This window comes from Athalia rosae, chromosome 2 (genome assembly GCF_917208135.1).
Source record: "Athalia rosae chromosome 2, iyAthRosa1.1, whole genome shotgun sequence".
Taxonomy (NCBI): Eukaryota; Metazoa; Arthropoda; class Insecta; order Hymenoptera; family Athaliidae; genus Athalia; species Athalia rosae.
Genome location: NC_064027.1, coordinates 31,188,984 through 31,210,437, shown reverse-complemented (window position 1 = coordinate 31,210,437; position 21,454 = coordinate 31,188,984). Strand labels below are relative to the sequence as shown.

Genomic DNA, 21,454 nt, shown 5'->3' with positions numbered 1-21,454 from the left:
TCAATCGCGTTCTATTTCACAATCAGATGTCTGACATCAAAGGAAAAAAGACGAAAGATTACAAGCACAAGTTTGGATAAATCTCTGTAAAAACCACCTTTTATCGGACGATATGATGCAGAGTTGCATAAAATGATGAAATTATTATAACGTTGAAGATGGAGTGAATTGTTTTTGCGAATGTGCTAGCATGTGGTATACGAACAATTCAAAATTTTGATTCTTCAATCTATTTTTACTTAACAATTGTAAAATTACCAAATTTATCCAAATGTCGGTACTTATTTCCCCGATGATGTGACTATGGCGATGACAACAATGACAATGTTATTCCAAACTAAAAATCTAATGGTAACTAGTTGTGTGATTGGATGTGAAAATTGAAAGTTCCCAAAAAAGACGAGTCGTGACACGCTGATGCAGAGTTGTCAATGTATACGTACGGTGGTCTCTGCGGTTGATCGAAGATTCGTAAAGCCAGCTACAGGACTCTAGTCCCCAGGCTATACCCCAGCTACAAAGTCTCGCGAGCTCGCGCCCTCTCACTAAGTAATATAGTTCAGTTAATAGACCCCGCGGCGAGTCAAAGAAACTATTCACAAATGCGCTCACCGAAGGCATTGCAAATGCTCCCTCGCTTGCACTCCGGCGTTTGTACACACCAATAACAGTTGACCACAACTATTATCCGACGCCTTACAAAAATAAAATATACGCCCTGATTAATATAACGATGATGAATAAAAATAATTTTCAACTTCTCGTTAGATGGGTTTGCGTTGCCTGCTTCAAGCAAAATTATGATTATTGGGTTTTGTCTACTCATGAAAGATCGGCGGAAATAGAATAATTAGTTTTTTACCGACAGGTATACACAGTGTTTCTCATTGATTCACATATGTATATACTAAATATCTCCAAAACTAATTGTAAGGATTTTTTGGCAAAAATCATCTGTAGTCACTTTAGTTGTGATGGCAGAAATCAGTTCTTACAGTTCAAAACACAACATAAGAAGTTGACATAAAAAAAAAAAAAAAGGTATTTTTTAAAACCAATGCAAAGGTAAGAGCTTTTAATTCTTGTTTGAAGAACGTGGTGGTTCTCGAACGTTTCACTTCTATGCTCAATTCTCGGTATTAAATCTGCTACCCATCGATGGCAATTGTTGAAAACAGTAGTTTGCAACATAAGTATTCACGCAAATAAAACTATGTAAAGGGTTATAGTATAGTTATTCATTTGTACTACAATACCCATATTTATTTCTCCTGTGTAGAGACTAATACTCGGACAATGTTCAGTCTGATAGGACATTGCTGTAAGAGCTTCCTCACCTGGTTGAGCTTGAAGATCTTGAGCAGTTGACTCACGATGATATAACACAAATTTGTGGAAATTGGACAGTTCTAAATAATTATACAACAAAAGTGAGATTGAATATAAAATCTTTGCAACAAAGCAACAAACGCCTGGAGATGGATGCGGGAAGTCCTAAATCATTTGTTGTATTCTAAGAGATAGGATTATGGTAAAAGATTTTGCAGCTGTTGAGATGCTCAGTGTGCATGTTGGCAATGATTCGTGCATCACTTATTAGCTTTGTTTAACATTACTCGAATATGTTCATAAAATTTTTAATCAGTCTTGAAAATGTGCAGCAGTATCACTAAAATTGAGACCAAAAAAATTACACACTTCCATGAAATGATACAATAAATTTATCAATCATTTGGTATGTATACATTGATGTGCCCACGGTGACTGGAAGACCTCTTGAAAAAGACGACTTTCTACTAATGACTAACCCATTGTGGCGCATGATGGTTAATATATTCTTTCTGCACATTTCTTTGGAAATTTCGGGGATTTTCTTACCGTTGAAAGTGTGATACTATCCGCATAAAAGTCTGGAAAGCTGTGGAAGACAGTTCGCCGTAACATTGCTGGTCGTTGTTAGAAGGTGGAATCGATGAATCAATCTTGAGTATATCAAAACACAATAACGTCGTAAGAACTTTGTAAGAACTATCCCTATTTACAAATGTGGCTGTAAAAGGCAACAATAAAATGACGTCTCACAGTCAGAGGTACAACTCAGAGAGTCCATAAAAAAAAAAAAAAAAAACGATTTTCACATCACGACGATCTGTATCTCAGCAATAACATGATGAACTCGTATGCATATGCATCTTAATTCATTAATTTGCAATCTGCCTGCTTCATTTATAACCCTTTTTTTTATAAGAAGAATCTTCAGGAATCGAGCACATAAGAATAAATTGAGAATGTTACTCTCCTACATGGAAGAGCATTTGGAAGTCAGCAACAGTAATACAAATAATCAACCTAGGATCCGTGGACAATGACGAACATGAAAAAATGTTGAGTCGCTTAGCTACAGAAAATGAATGAACTAGGACCCGTAATGAGAGATACGTATGGTAACCCATACCTACCTACGTATAGTACGGACCTACCTATAATCCACGTTTTTCCATAGATCAGTGATTTCATACTTTCGGCGGTGACCGAGAATTCCATCGACATTCGCCGTCTGCTTGGAGCTTGGAGCATGTATGTATAGTACGTACGTGCTTCCAAGGAGTTCTTCCGTCCCTTGTCGTTGGTATTGCGACTATGGAAGAGAGGGAGGACCCGTCGATCCTTTGGGAACGGTGTTCACTTCAGTCCAGTCTCTAGCCAACCGTCCGTTCGTCGGGGTCGCGACGTCGCTCGACGGAGGTGTTCGTAACCATGTTGTAACGGTTTATCATTTCGGGGACATGATTCTGGTCATCGTTGTATTCGAGGTATACAAAAAGCGTTTCGTTATTTGTGATTCTCGTGGCGATGTTTTCATCGCTATCCGGTATCTATGTTCGTGTCCAATTCTTGATCTCGCGTCACGCATCGCGACGCCTGTTACGATCGCGTCGTTCAAGAGTCCTTAAATCGAATCGCAAGTTACGTTCGTAATTTTTCACGGTATAAATTTCGTTTTTCGGTTAATCGAAAATCGTGATTTTTAAACTTTGTGACGCCGATCGGGCTAACCAAGAGTGGCGCATAAAAAAAATTGCGGAAATATTCAACAAGTGAGAGAAGAGTTGTGACTCGGATGCTTGTGAAGTTGCCGTGTAACGTAGAAACTGGCATACCCATACGTGGTCAGGTGTACGTATGTACATACGTATACGTACGACATACATGGAGTGCTGTGTGCAGTGGGGTTCGGTGATATGAACGCTGGGTTAGGCAGCGTTACCTCCGATACGAAAATTTTCCAAGCAGGTACTTCGGTGCCTTCGATCGAAGGTTATTTTTGGTTATACGTACATACGTACGACGGAGTATTTACCCATCATCGCGATAATCATAATCAGCTTTATCAACATCGTACCGTGATTAAAAATTGAGAGCACAGTGCAGGTTACGTCGATTTTTTCCATCAACTGTTGACCGTCGTGCAATTGTCGGTGAATTTTCAGTGCGTTTGGTTCTTGATTAAGGATTAATTATCGTCACCCACGGCCTGCGGATATTCAAATTGGAATGTAGTATACAGGTAAATGTGTACATACATAGATGGTATTTCTACGTTGTTTTTTTTTTCCATTCGCTTCCGGTTGCTTTTTTTCGCATCCCACGAGGAGACGACACCGTACGACGTGCATTATTTTCTGAAAATGAGGATTTCTCGAATTTCGTTCTTGTTTAGAAAATTCGGTCGCGTCGGCAATTTCACCGGAATGTAGATCCTGCGGTATGCGTATGTATGCACACAAACCGTGTTCATGAGTGGAGGATGTAAACATTGCGCGATTTCATTTAGGTTCGCGCAAAACTATCACCAGTCGAGTTTACAGCAGCGCCACAGCAGAGGTAGGGGGATCGCATCGACCGGCCGCGATCCGTTATGATCCACGGCGGCGTGTTTACCAAAAATATTAGAATCTATCTGTCGATAATATCGTAGAAACCACGACCGATGTTGTTATTTTGATCAGAGAAACGACACGGTGAATTAAACAGGATAGGACGATCTCCGTCGATGACAGAGTAAACACTTGCCATTGATGCATTCGAAATGAGTGTTGTGAGAAAAGGACAATAATCGAGACGCGTTAAGGATAAATAATTGCATGCCAAGTTCTAACCGCTAACTCCTTCGGACTGCCAACGCGTCTCGTTTATCGTTAAATCATCGTTGAACGGCTGTGTCAGTTTTGTGAGGTAAACACGCCGTGGATCAGAACGGATCGCGGCCGGTCGATGCGATCCCCCTACCTCTGCTGTGGCGCTGCTGTAAACTCGACTGGTGATAGTTTTGCGCGAACCTAAATGAAATCGCGCAATGTTTACATCCTCCACTTACGAACACGGTTTGTGTACAGACGTATGTATATTCGAACAAACGCGACATGTTTTGTTCATCGTTCGTCTCTCGTTCAAACACCGTTAACGCCCGCAACGGGACGATCGAATAATTCCAAGGACAAAGTCGTAAAATCAACAAAAGTCGAATAAAGAAAACCTCGCGCGCGCTCGTGCCCCAGTTTTAGCACGAATTTTTCATCCGACCGTATAGAATAGTTGATACGAGTAACTCTCGATTCGCTTCATTGCAACTCTTTATTTACTCGCTAATCGTAAGCGGAGTTGAGTCATCTGCACAACGAGTACGACGCAATTAATTGCGATAAATCAGTTCCAATTATCATATCATCATGGTGTTACTTGAAAATATTTTCATCGAAATGCCCGGCGCTTGTAGAGATACATGTAAGTACGTACGTTCGTACATACGTACGTACTACATATATACGTATACCTACGCACGCACGCACGCACGCACGCACGCACGACTTCATACCTACACCTACCTACGTGTGCATCGGTATCAAATTGTTATTTATTTTTGCGCGTCAATCACGTAAGGACGATGAGGTTGTTCCCGTTTCGCCACATCGGGCTCGGTATAATTTTGACCGTATGACTTTTTCGCATCCGATGTAACACTCGTGAAAATGCAGTGGAAACAATAATTACACGTCACCGTCACCACCGCCCTTTGGCAGGTATAATCTTATCGCGGCGATTCCGAACCGCAAACACACGGATTGCTATTCGTTTCACCCCGTAAGCTGAACACGATCGTTCGACTCGTTTGAAATAAATACATCCTTCGGGTTGTACGCGTAAATGTAATTCGCGTCCGTCGTTGTTCCCCGCGGTCTAGCGTAACTTCGATACGAAAGTCCGGACGACCATCTCTGACGATTCGTACCACGAACGGTCGGAGGTATACCGGATCCTGCGAAGCGAAAACGATGTGGAATCAGACGCGGGAGCTGCGTTCGCGTCCGGTATTTATACCCGTTGCAGAGTAGGCGCAACAACAATCGTCTCTCGTCCTTGGTGTACCGAATGTAGAGCGCACGCCACGGCGGGCACCGAATCATTGCTCGAACCACGCACCGCGATTCCGCGCCTCACTCCCCCGTCTCGGTTGAAGAGGTGCGGGGTGGGCGCGGGTACTGTTACCGCGCGTAGGATTCATTTCCTCGTCCACGGCTCCACGGCTCCACCGACTCGTTGACGCCGGATCGCGACAGCGCGATTTCTTGCTCGTCGATACGTGCGTGCGTGCGGCAAATTTCGGCGCACTTTCGTTGGAGGAATCGCATCCGCGCGCGACCGCACTACCGCCGTATTACCAATTGGCGTTGCGTTACGCGCGAAGCTCGGCCGCCGTCTATCCGTCATCGGTATTTTCTTGCAACCGTTAGGGTTGCGATTGAATAGCTGAACTAAAACCGGCGTACAGCTTGGTCATTGGAATGGAACGTATGTGCGCGTCACGGATCGAACGGAGTATGAATCGGTTCCGCGTCGTAACCCTAGACAGATCGTGACGAAAATAGAATCTCGCGTTTCCGACGGACGCTCCGCTCGTTTACGCTGTACCGTGCGTACACGCGTGCGTACACCTATACTTGGACGGGGACGCGACGGGGCAGTCGAGCGGGGATTATTATGCGGGACGCGACCGGATATCGGGCTCGTCTTTCCGACGTGCACGCGTAGGTGTACGGTATATACGCGCACGTGGTACGTAGGTACGTACGTACGTAGGCGTATAAATGCCAATATTTGCACAGGAGATGAATCGTAGCCGCACCGTCGCGCGTCGCGTACAGTATGAGATGCGCGTAACGTATAGGTATACGTTACAGGGATCGTTGCCACTTATAAATTCAATCGTACTCGCTCCGTTTTCATATCGCGTCATGCCTAAGACCAGAGCCGAGCTTCTCCTGGATATGTACGCTCGCGCGGACGGGGGTGTTACACGCGCTTACGAATTGTGAGTATGATATTTGTAACGAAGAGATACAGTACAGGTGAATACGCGTATGCGATCGAATATTTGAAATCGGGCGGCTACGTAGTTCCGGAGATTACCTCCTGCGAGCGAACTCGCGGACTCGCGGACTTTACCGCTTCGTTACGCGATATTGGCGCGAAAGGGTAGACGTCCCACCCCCCGTTTCTCGCCCTCGGAAAGGAAGGGTCGAGTATACGGACGGTGTACCCGAGTGTTTTATTTTCCCTAAAATAATCGGTGTTCTTTGTTGTTTCCGTTCCTTGGCAGATGCGTGGCAGGAATGGCGGAGAAGGTGCGCGAGGCGTCTCTCCGTGGCGATGTCCCGCGTCTCGCTCGCCTCCTCGACGACGCCGTAAAACCGCTTCCGGACGAGGTAAGCCAGAGCGCAGCCACAGCTGTCGCTTTTCACATAACTTGGACGACGACGAATGACAATCTGTACAATTTACGTCGCACACGTACGAAATCGGACGATCGACGGACGGAGTGGAATCTCACGTAGTCCGATCGATCGTACCGATAACGCGATCGTATAAACGCGCGCGGTTACCGTTACTCCGTCCGATTCCTCTCCGCGGTATTCGACGTCGGTAATATTCGTACGGACGAACGATACGGCGTTGTTACATTTGTTCGCCGGTACAATTGCGGTACGACACACCGCGCGCGCGTACATACGTACCTACGGATATCGAAGGGCCGACGTACGGCGACCACCGCTCTTCCATCTCGCCGTCGCAAGTGAGACGCGATCGATCGCGAACGATGACCGCTTCGCAAATATTCCCGACAACGATCGGAGAGCCGTGCACGCGGAACACACGTATAATCATATGTATGTATAAAGGAAGACGCACCGCGGTAATTTCGTTCATTCGCGGTAATTTCGTTCAACGCCGAGCAGCGTCGTTAGCGAATTTCAAGGTGCAGTTCTTGGAAAACCTCGATAATCGACGAGGAGTTGAATGTATTATAACTTTAGGGGGGGAAAAATTCGAAAGTATCGACAAAGTTGAGGCCGCGGGTGCAGCCGTACGATACGAGTACGTGCGTACGTACTTGTACGCGGTGCGTACTTCCTTCCGCGATACGTCAACGAGAATATCGGTCGCCGCGCGGGGTATCCCGACCACGTGGATTCAATTGCAATAGCCTAGCTATAACTAGAATTTAACAAGGGGAGCCTCGATGTTGTTTCAATTACATCGTCCACCCGATTTCTAATTACATATACGCAGCGAGGAACGAGTCCGCTTCTGCTAGCTGCCGCGGGAGGACACGCGGATGCTTGCGCGACCCTCTTATCGCATGGGAGCGACGTAAACGCCGCTGACAACGTGAGTAAATAAATCCAATGTTTTTATGTGTGTGTGTGTGTGTGTGTGTGTGTGTGTGTTACCAGCTGTACAATTTTCTCTATTTACATCGGGGTTCCGATGAGTGACCGCCGGCTAATTGCGACGGTGACGAACGTGCGTCGGGTCGACCACCCCCTCCACCTACAACCCGCAAAAACCTCCACCCCCTGCCGGGACGGGGCGTCGAAGCGAACCATTACCGGCTAGGCTTCTGTTTTCGTTCAGCTAGACAATTTTCAAATTCAACGTAGGTATACGCACGGTATACCTGTATAACTTGCGCGGGAAATGATCCGACACTTTGAGCGCCGAAGGAGGATTATCGCGGCGTGACCGCGGGATTATACCGTAGTATAGGAACACGTGTATACCCACGGTGCAAGGTATGGTTGAATTTTTCCATTTTCTCCATCCGACGTGGCGTCGCAACACGTATAAAACGTATCTTTTCCGAATCACTTCGTTATTCGTATCATACGGGTAGGGATATATATATATATATATATTTTTTTTGTCCCCCCCCCCCCCCCCCCATAAATTGTCAAACATCGGAGACGTATGGGAATCTTGTCGCCGCGCGTACAGTCATATCGTACGTATACCATAGTTAGTAGTTGTATACGAAGAGGTTTTGAGCCACCGCGTACGTCGTTCGTCGATCCGAATTACAGCCTCGTATGAAATCAAGTTGAAATATCGAAAAGTCGAGTCGCGCGCGCGGTATTCGAAATTAAGACACAAATGTCACGTGTATCATATACCGATGCAGATAGATTCATACGTCGTGGAATTGATCCGCGTACGTTCAACGTTCGCATCGAAGCCACGATCGCGTCTAATCCCGTTCGTCTGTGCACCGTATCGTGGATAAGTCGGAGCGACGTACGTACGTACGTACGCGTATAATCGTTGTTCCATCGGCGACAAGGTCACGTACGGCGTTCGTACCGCGTGGACGTGCTTGTACATTTGCGCTAAAAAGTCAGTGCAACGGACGACGACGGCGACGACGGCGACGACGAATCAAACGACGAATCAAACGACGATACCGGAGCCAAGGGCCGGGCGTCGATTCGTTCGTACAACTCCTCTCCTCTACCTATGTACAGGTATAATACGTGTAATTTGTAGCGCGGATCGGATATCGCGCGTACGTCCGTCCGTAGAAGCGACAACGATACCCGTTCGACCGGTCTTGGTTGTACACCGTTGATGCGCTCGGCGTCGCGCTCGTCGTACGCATACCTACGCCAAGTGCAACAACACTCGACGACTTTCATTCCGCGACAAAGGTTCGACCGTTCGACCGTTCAACGGGCTTCCCAACAACGATCCTTCGCTTTTCATCCTCTCTCGTATCGGTGCGTCGCCCGACGTCGCGTCGCACGTGGACATTACGCCGATGCGTCGGTAGAGGTTGCAGGGTGGCAATTATCCCCGCTCGGGTAATCGATGAAAACACCCGCTATCAAAAGCGAAACCTGCGATCGCCCGACACCGCCGACGCGCGACACATACCTGTTCCGCCGCCAGGCCGCCCGATAGATAATTTGCGTACGCGCGCTCACGATGCGGAGCAGGTATACGCGTGTACGCGCAGATGCGATGCGGCGGGGGCTGTTCTCCACCGCTTCCTTCTCTCCCGCTTAGTTCTTCCGTTCGGCTCCTCGTTTTTCCGCAGCCAGGTTGCCGCGAACGGACGGACCGACGGAGGGACTCGCCAAGGGTCAGAGGTGGTCGGTCGGTCGGTCGGTCGGCCGGCCGGCTTCGCGTTCCGCACGGTTCAAACCGCACCGTATGTCCGTACGAATAGGCTGCGCGTATCCTCGTCAACGTGTACCCACACCCCGGCTACACGTGTATCGCGCACGCATGGTTACGATGTAGCGTGTGCGGTATGCCGTGGGTGTGTCCGCGCCTATTTACCGCATGCTCGCGAAACAACGTGCAGCGTACAAAGGGAATCGAAATCGGTGGGGAGCGCGAACCGGGCGAAAGGGAGCGATTTTCACCGTCGCGGTATATCGTTGTCGGATCGTGCGATTCGTTATCGCCGGAACGTACGTTGATTTCGTTTTTACGCCGCGAAAACTCGGCACGCGACGCGGTTGTGAGGAGATGCCGGCACGTCGCAGTTGCTCCGCGTTAACGTCGCATACGTACGAACGCTGCATACGCGTAGGGGTGGAACGAGGCAAAATATTACAGGGAGAGCCTCTCTTCGACCGTGACAGGATTCGAACCTGCGATCTTCGGATCCGAAGTCCGACGCCTTATCCGTTAGGCCACACGGTCGCTCGGCGGTTGCGACCCCGAGGGCGAACTAGCCCTCCGAGGCGCACCCCCGAAAACCGGGACGGATCGTACACGCCGACGCCCGCGTTGGAAAGCGCGCGGACGCGGACGCGACGGGTAACACCTACGGCGGTCGCGCGTCGAGGACCCCGTCGCTGCACGTCCCCCGGCGACGCGGTGAGATTTCTTTAATTCGGTTCTTCCAACTTTGTTGCAGTCGGGTTCGGCCCCGCTCCAGAGAGCTGCCGCCGAAGGACATCTCGACGTTGTGGAACTTCTTCTCGAGCATGGCGCCGATATCGGCAAACAGGACACCGTCGTAAGTATATCGCCAAGTTGAACTCTTTTCTCCGAACGCGTCGCGCGAGGAGTCGCACCCTCGCCCGAATAGAGACAAGTGCCGCCGGCGCTGCAGCGGTCGGTGCGAAGGCGAAATCGAGATATCGACTCCCCGCTGCACCCGCGAGTCCTCGAAGCCGCAAAGGTCCGAAGTAGAGAGCAAAAGGGTCCGTACGAACGACTCGCGGAAACGGGGGAAAGCAAACCGAACGAACGATCCTGCAACGCGAAGAGCGCACCGCGCTCGTACGCTTGTACGTAGAAAGGAGTCGATCGTTTCTCGCGATATTCGCTGCGACATTCCTCGTTTCGCCGACGCGTGTGTCGTCCACCCGCGCCCGCACCACCGCGCATACCGAATAGAAAGGGGGAAATCGCAAGACGTGCGTCCGCGAGGGGCAAATTACTGCCGCAGCCAAAGAGGAGAACTCGGCAGCGTCTGAGAAAAATCTCGTTGCGCTCGGCGATCGAACGACTCGCGTCGAAAGTAATGGGAATTTTCAAAACTGTTTGCCTTCCCTTCGACGCGAAGAGGGAAGAGAGACCCCGGAGAGGCGGCGTTCGGCTACAAGTGCGATCAATTAGCGGACGTCCTTGGTCGGATCGATAATTTCGCGATCGCTCAATCGCGCCAATCGAATTTGATCGTGCGATCTCCGCGGATCGAGCATTAAGTGGGCGTGGTGGTGTCGGTACGGTATGCGCGATACGTACGCGTGTCGTAGGTACGGGGTGTCTCCGAAGCGAGTGCAAATCTTTCGAGGGGTGACGCCAGGGGCCGAGAAAAAGAGGAGAATAAGGAGGGGGAAAAAAAGGTTTGTCAGAAGTGGGATACGAAACCACGCCCTCGGAGAGGACCGGAAGCCTCGGAGAGGACCCAGCTTGGCCGGGCAAAGTATTTCGCACCTCGAGTCCGGCGCCTCGGACCGCAAAGGGTTTCGTCCGACTCGCACGAGTGTTTGCAATGACATTAGCGCGGCACTCCGTAGATCCGTCACGGTGTATCGCGGGAATATCATTCGGTGGGCGGACAACGTTACAGAAACGAGAAGAAGCCGAGTGACCGCGGCGTATGCGGATTTTCGGATTCTGCGGCGGAACTGAAAATTGGGGGGTACTTACGTACGTACGTACGCGCGTATACCTATCCACGATGTACCGACACAACTCGCGACGATCCGCTCCCGTAACGACGTCGAACGGAGAAAGTCGGAGCGAGCGTGACCCGTACACGTACAACCCGACCGTACAAAGTCCGCGATCCAGTTTCACTCTCGCGGGAAATGTAAAGCTCGCCGCAACGAGTCGAAGCAGCGGCGCCGGTTCGAAATGGTATTTTCAGAAGTTACGCGCCGGAGGAGGGGGGTCGGTAGGATAACGAGGACGTTCGTCGGGCCTCAATAACGGTAGAACGATAAGCTACGGATCCCGATCGCAGGTGAAATCGTGTTTTCGAATCGTACGCGATTTCTACAAACACACGCGCCGTATACGACGCCCCTTGGAAAAAGTGAAATAAAACAGAGCGAACGATCGAGGACTCGGGAGAAAAGCGGCGGCGCCTTATATGATATTTCTCGCGCGCACCTCAGCGCGTAACCTTGATACGTGTTTTTTCTCGCTTCTTTCTCCGCGCAGACTTTCTAAAGCTATCCCTTATCGGCGGTGTCGGACCGCTACGCCCGATACGCCTAACTCGCCGTTCCGCACGGGTTGCGGGATTTTCAAAGTTTCATCGTCGTTTCGACATTGATTGATTCGCGTCGGCGAACACGACGCAATCCGCAGTGCGGGGGTCGATCAATCGAGGGACGATCGAGTACCGCTTGACGGTTCTCAACGAAGCGGGAAATGGAGAACGGAGGGTTTAGAAAAAAAAAAATAATAATAAAAAAAATAAAAAAAAAAAAAAAAACCAACGGAGAAACGGGTTATAAATATTACGAGCCGCGTCGCACCGATGTACGCACCACTCGTCGCTCGCGGGATGTACCCCGAAGTGTACGCGTACAGACATACAAGAAGGTAAAACTGGCGGCGGACGGGGACGGGTGTAGGTGTGGGTGTGGGAGCGGGTGCGGTCGTAGGTAGGTACGGTAGGTATCGGTATACCTGTGTACGAATGCACGCGCGCGTGTGTACGGATGACAGGTACTCGGGTGGGTAATCGGCGTGTGGAAGGCGTAAGCGCTCCCGCTGGTTGCACGGGGTCCGCTCGCGAGGGAGGGGCGGAACGTATAAGGAACACGTACGAGGAATATAGAGGCACGTCGGTTCACCCCGCACCCGTCGGGGATAACTTCGCTATTCGGCGTTCGGCGTTCGGCGTTCGGCGAATATCGAGGGAGTGGCTCGTCCGCGTCCTCCGTATCGTACGTATCGCTCGCAAGTCGTACGACACCGTATCTCTCGTCGTGCGCCTTTATTCTCCTCGCCTCGTGCAATTAATGGGAAATTCGAGGTCGCCTCGGCGCGTACCGGATCCGCTGGGATCGGGTTACCCCCGAATCTCGGACAGGTACCGCACACTCTCGGGTCGACTCTGAGAATCGGGAATGCGACCGGCGCCCACCCGTCGCGATCGTCCTCCCGTTCGTTTCGACGCAAAGCTTTCTTTCTTTATCCGTCGTGCCCTCGATTCAGACCTTCCCCCCCCCCCCCCCCCCCCCGATTCCTTTCGCGGGATATTAGGTATACTTTGTCTCGTCGTACTTTGCACGCGTGTACGCGGGTCCGCGGGGCGCGACCGTCGCGAGGACGACGATTGTCGTCGACGCGGACGCACGAGGTACGCTCGCGTTCCAGCTGAACGAAACACCCACCCCGAACTCCACGCGTTTATCGACGGTGTGTACGTGAGCCTTCCGTAAACGGATACAATACGATACGGCGCGTGAGGAATGAAACGCGGTGCTCTCGGCGTCGAGCGGACGACGCTCTTCCGAGCTGCACCTTCGTTCTTGTACGCGTATCGTCGACGCGTACGGTACGCGTACGCTCGACAGACGACGGCGTATCTCCGACGAAATAATCGCGCGAGCGGAGAAAGCTCGTATAGCCGCGCGAAGGCGCTGCTCACGTTCCATCCGAATACGTTCTCCGTTCATTTGCAGGCGGGTTCGACCTGTGACGAAATCGTGCACGCGTACACGCCTGCCGCGACGCCCGGTGCGTACGCCTCTCCATGGGAACAACGTCGAACCGAAACTGGATCCGATGTCCGCCCTCTTCGCGATCGACCGAGGCGCGTACGTACGTGGGTAGATCGATAAAAACTACGCGGAATGAAGTCGTACACCGCCGCCGCGTATGCGCGACCGAAGCAAAACGAGAGAAACCGACTGCGACCTCGGAGTTTTTTGTCACCGGGCGGTAGCTTCAGGCATACGCTCGTACCCGCTATACCTGTACCGGGTATATCATCTGGTTCATTGACCACAGCCTACAGCTGCTGCTGCGGCTGGACGACGCGAGGCTCGCAACAGCGCACGGCGTCGCCGAGTCCGAGGAAACGAGAGAATGTACGTACGTACGTACGTACGTATACGAGTATCCTCCTGCAGGGACATGACGGGTAATAGGGGTGATAGCGGTGCGTGGCGTGCGTCGTCGGTCCGTCGATACCGTTGCGTACAGGTGCGGGGAATCGACGCGTGTCCCTCGTGCAGGTTCGCGAGTTCGGAGCTCGCAATCGGGATTACCCGCATCGTTTACGTTGTACGCGCACGCGGTGCGCCAAGTGTATCGATAGGTTGTATCGTATACGGCGAATACTTGTACGCGAATCGGAATATACGCGTAAGGTACAATACACGGTACGCACGGATCTAGGCAGGAAGGAGGTAGTCGTCCGAGTGAAGAGATACGTCGCCCCGGACGATCTGCTAGGTACGTAAACGAGGTCGTTCGATTGATCCGTCGAATCCGCCGAGCGATGTTTTTTCTTCTACGAGGAATTCACCGCATAGGATATACGCGCGGTACGCAACGCGCGTCATACCGTATACACTTATCACATCCGCAGAATATACGTAGCCCGAGGGCTAGGCGAGGTTGGACGGTAATGAGAAGGAGAGAAAGAGATCCGAAGGAGGAGGAGAACGTGAGAAATATACGCACGCCTACGGGTTGGGTTGGGTTGGGTATAACGAGCGACGGAGAAACGATCGAGGAGAACGCGAGCTCCGGCGAAAGAAGATCGGGCTCGAAATTCCCCGCCGCATCCTCCGATACTCCAACGGCACCATCTGCAGCCGTGTCGCGCGGGGTGTCTCGGAAGCAAATGTGAAAATTTTAAGGGGTGACAAGCTAGGGGCCGAGCCGAGTAAATTCACGTTTACAACAGGCGGCCCCCGAAGTACGACCGCCGGTTGAAACGTCGCGCTCTGCAGACAACGAGTCGGAATTACTCGTCGCCGGTCGGCGATCCGGTTGATACGAATCGTGCCGCTTACCGAATACAAATATTTCGAATGAAAACAGTTCCCGACCTCGACTCTTGTCGCAAGGACGACATTGCCATTTGCCAAGATAGCGATGAACCGATGTTCGGACACGGCACACACGTGTACGCATGTTATCGTCTCCGGCGAGTTTCGTGGGTTGTTTACATTCTGGCGTGAGGCGCGACTCTTCAGCCGCTCATGTTTTGGGAATGGCGCTCCGGATACCAGATATTGCACAGTCTGTTATTCCAATGAACCGAGTACAATTGCGTAATTCTGATTTTCTTTTTGCAGCACGGGAACTCGGCCCTCCACGAAGCGTCTTGGCGAGGCTACAGCCGTACGGTTTCTGCCCTTGCGAAAGCTCTCGGGACTCACAGAGCTCCCCTTCACGCGCGCAATCTGACCGGTTTTGCACCTTTGCACCTCGCTTGTCAAAACGGACACAATCAGAGCTGCAGGGAACTCCTTCTCGCAGGATGTAATCCCGATCTACAAAACAACGTGAGTGTCTCGATTATTGTGGTATTATATTGTCGCCGTCGTCGTCGTCGTCGTCGATATCGTAATGTCATTGGAATCATTTGCACGTGCGACGGACGGATGAGAAATGACAAAGGTTGGGCGAAGAGGATCGAATTATACCCCTGAAGGTGTTCGATGATGCGAGAAAAAGAAGGCTGGATCCGCCGCGGCGGTCGACCGCTGACAATGAGACGCGATCTTTGATATTCTAGATCTTCGTTCGCTCGTCACTCACCGCGGAAGTCTGTATCGAAGAGATATCGCGTTCGCGTGCCACAAGCGATCCCCCGTGACGTTCGGCTACGTTTGCGACTCGTTCGCTCCGTTGTCTTGTATGCGTTATACGAGTACGTATGCAAACTTATAATTTGACGCAGAAGGAGAACACCGATAACGAATTACCGCGCTGCTTGAGAAGCCGCGGAATAATCCGCCTGCCGCGTACACCTGTGCGGCGGTCGTTCGATCGATCGTGTAGCGTATCAATTTTTACCGAGTTCACTCGATCATCTCGCTTCTATTGTTCTCGTTTCAGTACGGAGACACGCCTTTGCACACCTCCGCGCGCTACGGACACGCTGGAGTTACAAGGATTCTCATCTCGGCGTTGTGTCGTGTGTCGGATCAGAATAAAGTGAGTATGGTATTCGTAGCTATGTTCGTAGGCATATCGATGCCGTGAAAAATCGGATTGAGATCGACTCGCGTGTAGCGTACGGTCGACCCTTGAAAAATGGGAAGGTCGAAGAGCAAACTCTGATTGAATTTGATCGGAAGAATCTTGTACGTATTTACGCGTCACCTTAAAACCCGAAGAGTCATTTTGAATCGTTTCATTTGTCAGAACGGCGACACTGCCCTGCACATCGCGGCAGCAATGGGACGGAGAAAATTGACGAGGATCCTGTTGGAAGCGGGCTGCGACAGAACCTTGAGGAATAAACAGGCGGAAACAGCGAAGGACATCGCACGTAGAAAAAATCTATCCGAAATTTTAGATATCATATGTAAAGCCCGTAGTAGAAGCAGGGCTCAAGCTAAAGGCAAGGACGAAGAATCCAAGGACGATAAGTCAATGGATCGGGGATTTACCGATAAAATAGACTCGCGCCAGAAAAGCGGCAAAGGGAATAAAAAACGGGAGAAGACCGGCAGCGGTACCAGCGGAAGTAGAGACGGTAATTCTAAGAAGGAAAAAAAGAAACTGAAGGGCGGTAAACAGCACAAAGTGCGCTTCGAAAAAGCCGTTGGAAAACAGTGGTCTCCTTACGGGTGTCATTACTATCCGGATCCCGAAGCTTTCCCTCAACCGAGACTGGATTCTCTGCCGTCGGATCCTCTGGCGCGGGGGGAACAGTATTACCTCGATCTAGCTGGGAACATTCGTAAGGGACCGGTGGGTGTCGGGTACACCTGTTACTGCGCACCATTTTTCCGACACATGGAAGCCAAGTTGGAGAGAGACAAAGCTGAGCTGAAAGCCCACATAGATCAGGCGCACGAAAGACTGGATCTAAAAGTCACCAATTTGGAACGACGTACGAGAGGTCAGATTTCCGAATTGACCAGATGCGTCGTTGCCGAAAGGGCGAGATGCGACGAAAGACATTTGCATTTGCAACAGTGGCTTTCCAGAGGAGGTCGCGGTAGGCGCAGTGAAAGACCACCGCGCCCCGTCAATGCGAATCCACAACCTCCGACCAGGGCAAGATCCTTAGAGGACTTACTCGACGACAGACCACAGGATCGAAGCTTCGAGATTCCCGGCGAAACCCCGGGTCGCGGTGGAAGCCTCGATGATCTGGATATTCCCGCTATTCCTAGACTCAGCAAGTCCATGAGAGACCTTCCCTCGGGAAGTGGATCCGTCAGACCGGCATTGAGGGTTTTAGATGTACCTTCCCGACTCGACCCAAGTTTCGATGCGGCGCTAAAAACCGATCGAACTTCTCCTTTGGGAAAAGCTGTGTCACCGTCACTCGGATCGAAACATCAAGTACTCGAGTCACAGGTATGTTCGGCAAGCGGTTCATTCGATTTTTTGTATCTGAAATTTTTCCGCCGCGGTCTTCGGAACACGTTTGCTTGTATTATCCGATAGTTCTCGAGCTCCGATGGTCATGTGACGAGCTCTCGTCGCATGGGAGTGGTCAACGCGCGTTCCAAAAATAGCGAGGAACATCCATGCGGCGATTGGCGCAGAGCTGCTCCGGGTCGGCGGAGCGTTCACGAGATGATACAGCGTTTTCAAAGTGTACCTGGAATGCATAACGGATGGAGAGGAGGACAGCGATCGGGAAGTAGCGAACCGACTAGTCCGGACCACAGCCAAAGTTCCCAAAATCTTAGAGTACAGCCTCAGGGAGGAATTGGTAATGGATGGCGTGGGGAAGGAGAGGGTAACGTCGAAATCCAATTTATTGAATCGCCGCCACTATTGAGGCGTTGGTCTTGAAACGTGTCGAAAAATTCAGGTAACGATTCAGAAAGCAGCGAAGGTGAGGACGACGCCGTACAGCCGGAACCTGTTAACGAAGGACCAGCGCTGAAGGGGATGCCGTCCAATGATGTCCCTTACGAGACTATAGCCAGATTGCCGTACAGGTCTCGTAACGCAGTTTACAGCCCAACACCACCTTTACACGATACGCATAACGATTCGGGTTACAGTACACGCATGTACGGGTCGAGCAAAGGCGCATCACCTTCTCTGTCAGGTATGAATCGTTAGTTGTGCTGAATTGAACGCTCGAAATGTCATTGTTCGATGCACCTGTGATGCATATATGTGCTTTGAAAATTATGAAATTATTTTTTAAGGTCAACTAGATTGTGATGGGATCGTAACGGGCACCTCTCAGAGCATCTACCCGAGTGGGGATCAATTCGCTGCTTTATTGGAACAACCGAGAGGACGTGATCTTACGTCCTACGAGCGTACAGCTGACAATGTTGTGATAAATATTGGCGCAGCAAGTTTAGTTTGATAAGAATACAATCACCGAAAATAATTGATTGAATGGAAGCGAACGGAGAAAATTCATCGGAGAAATTCAGTCAATGATTTCATGAAAAAATGCGGCATTCGCAAATTGTTGCAACACTTTTAGCGCACACTAGGTATATTTCTAGGTAATATTTTGCAGAACTGGTCAATCTGTTCAAGTTTATAATCGAGACTATACTAAAAATACTCATGAGCTGATATTCAAATCATATTATCAACATTCGAGCACGAATTAACAAAACTCAAAGACCGACCGCAACTATCAAATTTCTTCTCAACTGATATGATGATTAATTTGCTTTCAGCCGCATGGAACTGTAAGCGTACCGATAACGTTGATTTATCACGCCCAAGTTTTTGTCTCGTCGTTTCCCAGAACACATGAGATACTTACGATGAGATTGGCGAACACTTTTGTCAATAAACCCTCCATTCGTTGAATAGAGGACACAAAAAATGTAGGTAAAATATACTCGCCATACATCAACTGATTGGAAATTGTTTAATAAAAGATTATTTATTTTTTACGGATGATTATATAGATCTATTCTTTTTCATATCTACATATATGTATGTACAATGTTTGACAAACTGATACCTAATTACAATCCTAATAATTTATAATCAATCAACATTTCTGTTTATGAGCGATCATACATTGTATTTTTTCGGCGGTTTTCATTCACAGTGCTTTGAGTAATTGACGAATGATGGAGTGGAATCCCTTTGAGTACCTGTGAATTACCGTTCAGTATTTGTACGAGCACGTAGTCGCCTGGCTTGATAATACGAGTTTCGTTCGAAGATCCGCTATCCTCTATCTCTCCGGCAGGAATGATGACTTTGATGTTTCCATCGGTTCTACCTTCCAAGTAGAACTCGGATTTTTTACTTCTCTGAACAGAAGAAGTTGAAATCAGTTAAACAATTGTCTAAATCGGTTAGTTTTGGTCATGCTTTTGCTCCCGAAACGTCTAGACAGTCAACCGAACCGCTGCCACCTACCCCTTCGACGAGCACCAGATGATATTGACCTATCTCCGCATGATTTAATTTCTCTGCTTCTTTTCGGTACACCTGAATCATTTCACGAAGTCTGCTCATTTTCACCGTCTGTTCAACGTCGTCCTGATATCGCCGATGTGCGGTGGTTTTCTGATGAAATTATTTCAAACATTGTATAGGAAACGTGCCGATACAGAATGACATTTGATATACAGATTTGTAAGTGTGCTAACTTCTCTCATGCTGTAGGCGAATAAATACCCGATATTGTATTTAACGATTCGCATCAGTGAAATGGTATCGGCAAACTCCTCTTCAGTTTCACCGCAAAAACCACAAATAAAATCACTCGATAAAGTGACACCTGGCAATATATCTCGTATCTTATCGACAAGAGTAAGATAAGCCTCTCTGGTATAACCTCGCCTCATTCTATCCAATACTTTTGAACTGCCGCTTTGCGCAGGTAGGTGTATACTACGGCATATGTTGGGCCTTTCTGCTATAAGCCGCAAGACTTCGTCTGGAAAATCTTTTGGATGTGGCGATGTAAATCTGAAAGATATTGATTGTTTCAAATGTGTCAACAAATTCTATTCTTCGCAAAACACTAACCTGATCCTCATTTCCGGATTGATGCGAGAAACTTTGTCTAAAAGATCGGCGAATCTCAAGCCACCAGTTTTTGTTTTATAAACGGTTTTAAAACCCTCCGACAATTTAGTGCTAGATTCATTTCCACCCATTGTAAACTTTGATTCCGATAAATCACGATAACTGTTCACATTCTGCCCCAGCAGAGTTACTTCTTTGACACCCTGGTCGGATAAGTGAGAAATTTCATTTAATATACTTTCGATCGGTCGAGATCTCTCTCTACCACGTGTAAACGGAACTACGCAATATGAACACATGTTGTCGCACCCTCGCATAATCGAACTGGAAAACATTCAGAACTGTTCAAATTTTTTATGGTTTTTTATGTGCCGATGTATCAAAGAATATGCATTACACAAAGGCAGTGACAGCATCTTGATTAAGTCGGACTGGCCTTACATCGGCATAGGTTTCGTCCCAAGACAAAATCACATTGACTGCTGTGTCGTTTTTTTCTACTATACTCAGAAGTCGAGGTAAATCTTTGTAGCTGTCCGGACCCGCTATGAGATCTACTGTTTGATCCATTTCAAAAATTTTATGCTTCAATCGCTCAGCCATGCATCCTAAACATTTAGCAGTTATATGAATTGTATTACTTCATGTTTGTTAACTTATCCATCTGCAATCTCATGTGTTGAGGTAATTATTACCTAACAGACCAACTTTCAATGGTGCTTTGTTTTTCTGTGTTCGTGACCGTTTCAATCCCTTCAAGTGTTCCAGTTTATGCCATATTTTTTGTTCCGCGCCATCTCGAATGGCGCAAGTCACAATCAAAATAACATCTGCCTCTTGTACATTGTCGATCTTCTGGAATCCAGCTTGTTTGAGAATCGACCAAATTATTTCTGTGTCGTTGACATTCATTTGACATCCATAAATCTCAAAGAAAACTGTAATAAAAATTTTTCTCACGATTTAGCAATTGTTCCGATGTCAGTTACAATGAAAACTATAATCAGCTAAACTTGCCTTTTCTATTGTTCCCAAAACTTTGTTTTAAATAAGGGATATCGTCAACCTCAACCACGTATGAGTCACAACCTGATCTTATGAAATCTTTTAGATTAGGCCCTTCGCTAATGTCTGTAAAAGCTTTCTTTGCCTTCGTCATAATTCCGGAGTGAGATTCAACGTCGGCAGAAGATGCTTCATGTGTGTTTGATGCAAGTCCATTAACGTTACGGTGGTTTAGTAGGTTATGCCCTGAGAGACTTTGCCTCCAAAACTTATCAGAAACGTTCCTGTTTTCTGCTGTTAATTTACCAAATTTACGCGAACGTAAATGAAGCCCAAATGAACAATAAATACACTTAAGTGCGTTCATACTTTAACATTTTAACCCCGACTCAATTCCGTTGTAAACACCTCGCCGGCCCCGACCGCTACGAGTTCTGAGTAGCGATATTACTGTGATATTACCAAGTTG

At 48.8% G+C, this 21,454-nt stretch overlaps 2 protein-coding genes and 1 non-coding gene across 15 annotated transcripts; 1 reads left to right on the top strand and 2 right to left on the bottom strand.

Moving 5' to 3' along the window:
* Positions 1 to 125: 125 nt before the first annotated feature.
* LOC105688466 (ankyrin repeat domain-containing protein 6) lies at positions 126 to 18,891 on the top strand. Of its 13 annotated transcripts, none has more exons than XR_002305810.2 (11): positions 4,890 to 6,370; positions 6,659 to 6,764; positions 7,630 to 7,728; positions 10,262 to 10,363; positions 15,123 to 15,332; positions 15,889 to 15,987; positions 16,198 to 17,364; positions 17,455 to 17,752; positions 17,828 to 18,070; positions 18,174 to 18,473; positions 18,666 to 18,891. XR_002305810.2 is itself a non-coding variant. In XM_048651421.1 (10 exons), exons 2-10 carry the CDS (start codon positions 6,672 to 6,674, stop codon positions 18,338 to 18,340), a joined length of 2,478 nt encoding a protein of 825 aa, XP_048507378.1. In that variant the 5' UTR covers positions 126 to 2,813; positions 6,659 to 6,671; the 3' UTR covers positions 18,341 to 18,891. The 13 variants fall into 13 exon arrangements, 11 of the variants coding, with proteins under 11 accessions (XP_048507378.1, XP_020709287.2, XP_048507373.1 ...); XR_002305811.2 differs by having other exon boundaries at positions 18,174 to 18,485; XM_048651421.1 differs by lacking the exon at positions 4,890 to 6,370 and adding an exon at positions 126 to 2,813 and having other exon boundaries at positions 18,174 to 18,891.
* Positions 9,972 to 10,044, bottom strand: Trnar-ucg. Its single transcript has one exon. It is a non-coding gene; the product is annotated as a tRNA-Arg (tRNA).
* LOC105688467 (mitochondrial tRNA methylthiotransferase CDK5RAP1) lies at positions 18,859 to 21,453 on the bottom strand. The gene is made up of 7 exons (XM_012404826.3): positions 20,998 to 21,453; positions 20,676 to 20,918; positions 20,378 to 20,588; positions 19,981 to 20,304; positions 19,599 to 19,920; positions 19,366 to 19,515; positions 18,859 to 19,256 (listed from the first exon to the last, which is right to left on the bottom strand). The coding sequence occupies exons 1-7, from the start codon at positions 21,350 to 21,352 to the stop codon at positions 19,002 to 19,004; spliced, it is 1,860 nt and encodes a 619-aa protein (XP_012260249.2). The 5' UTR covers positions 21,353 to 21,453; the 3' UTR covers positions 18,859 to 19,001.
* Position 21,454: the final 1 nt, after the last annotated feature.

What these genes read in the sequence shown, in the direction of transcription:
- LOC105688467 (XM_012404826.3), bottom strand. Translation starts at nt 21,352, where the DNA reads ATGAACGCACTTAAGTGTATTTATTGTTCATTTGGGCTTCATTTACGT. An exon ending in TTTTGGGAACAATAGAAAAG is followed by an intron (nt 20,919 to 20,997) that starts GCAAGTTTAGCT and finishes TTTTTATTACAG; the next exon opens with TTTTCTTTGAGATTTATGGA. An exon ending in AATCCGGAAATGAGGATCAG is followed by an intron (nt 19,921 to 19,980) that starts GTTAGTGTTTTG and finishes AATATCTTTCAG; the next exon opens with ATTTACATCGCCACATCCAA.
- LOC105688466 (XM_048651415.1), top strand. Translation starts at nt 6,147, where the DNA reads ATGCCAATATTTGCACAGGAGATGAATCGTAGCCGCACCGTCGCGCGT. An exon ending in ATCAAGTACTCGAGTCACAG is followed by an intron (nt 17,365 to 17,454) that starts GTATGTTCGGCA and finishes ATTATCCGATAG; the next exon opens with TTCTCGAGCTCCGATGGTCA. An exon ending in CGCATCACCTTCTCTGTCAG is followed by an intron (nt 18,071 to 18,173) that starts GTATGAATCGTT and finishes TTATTTTTTAAG; the next exon opens with GTCAACTAGATTGTGATGGG.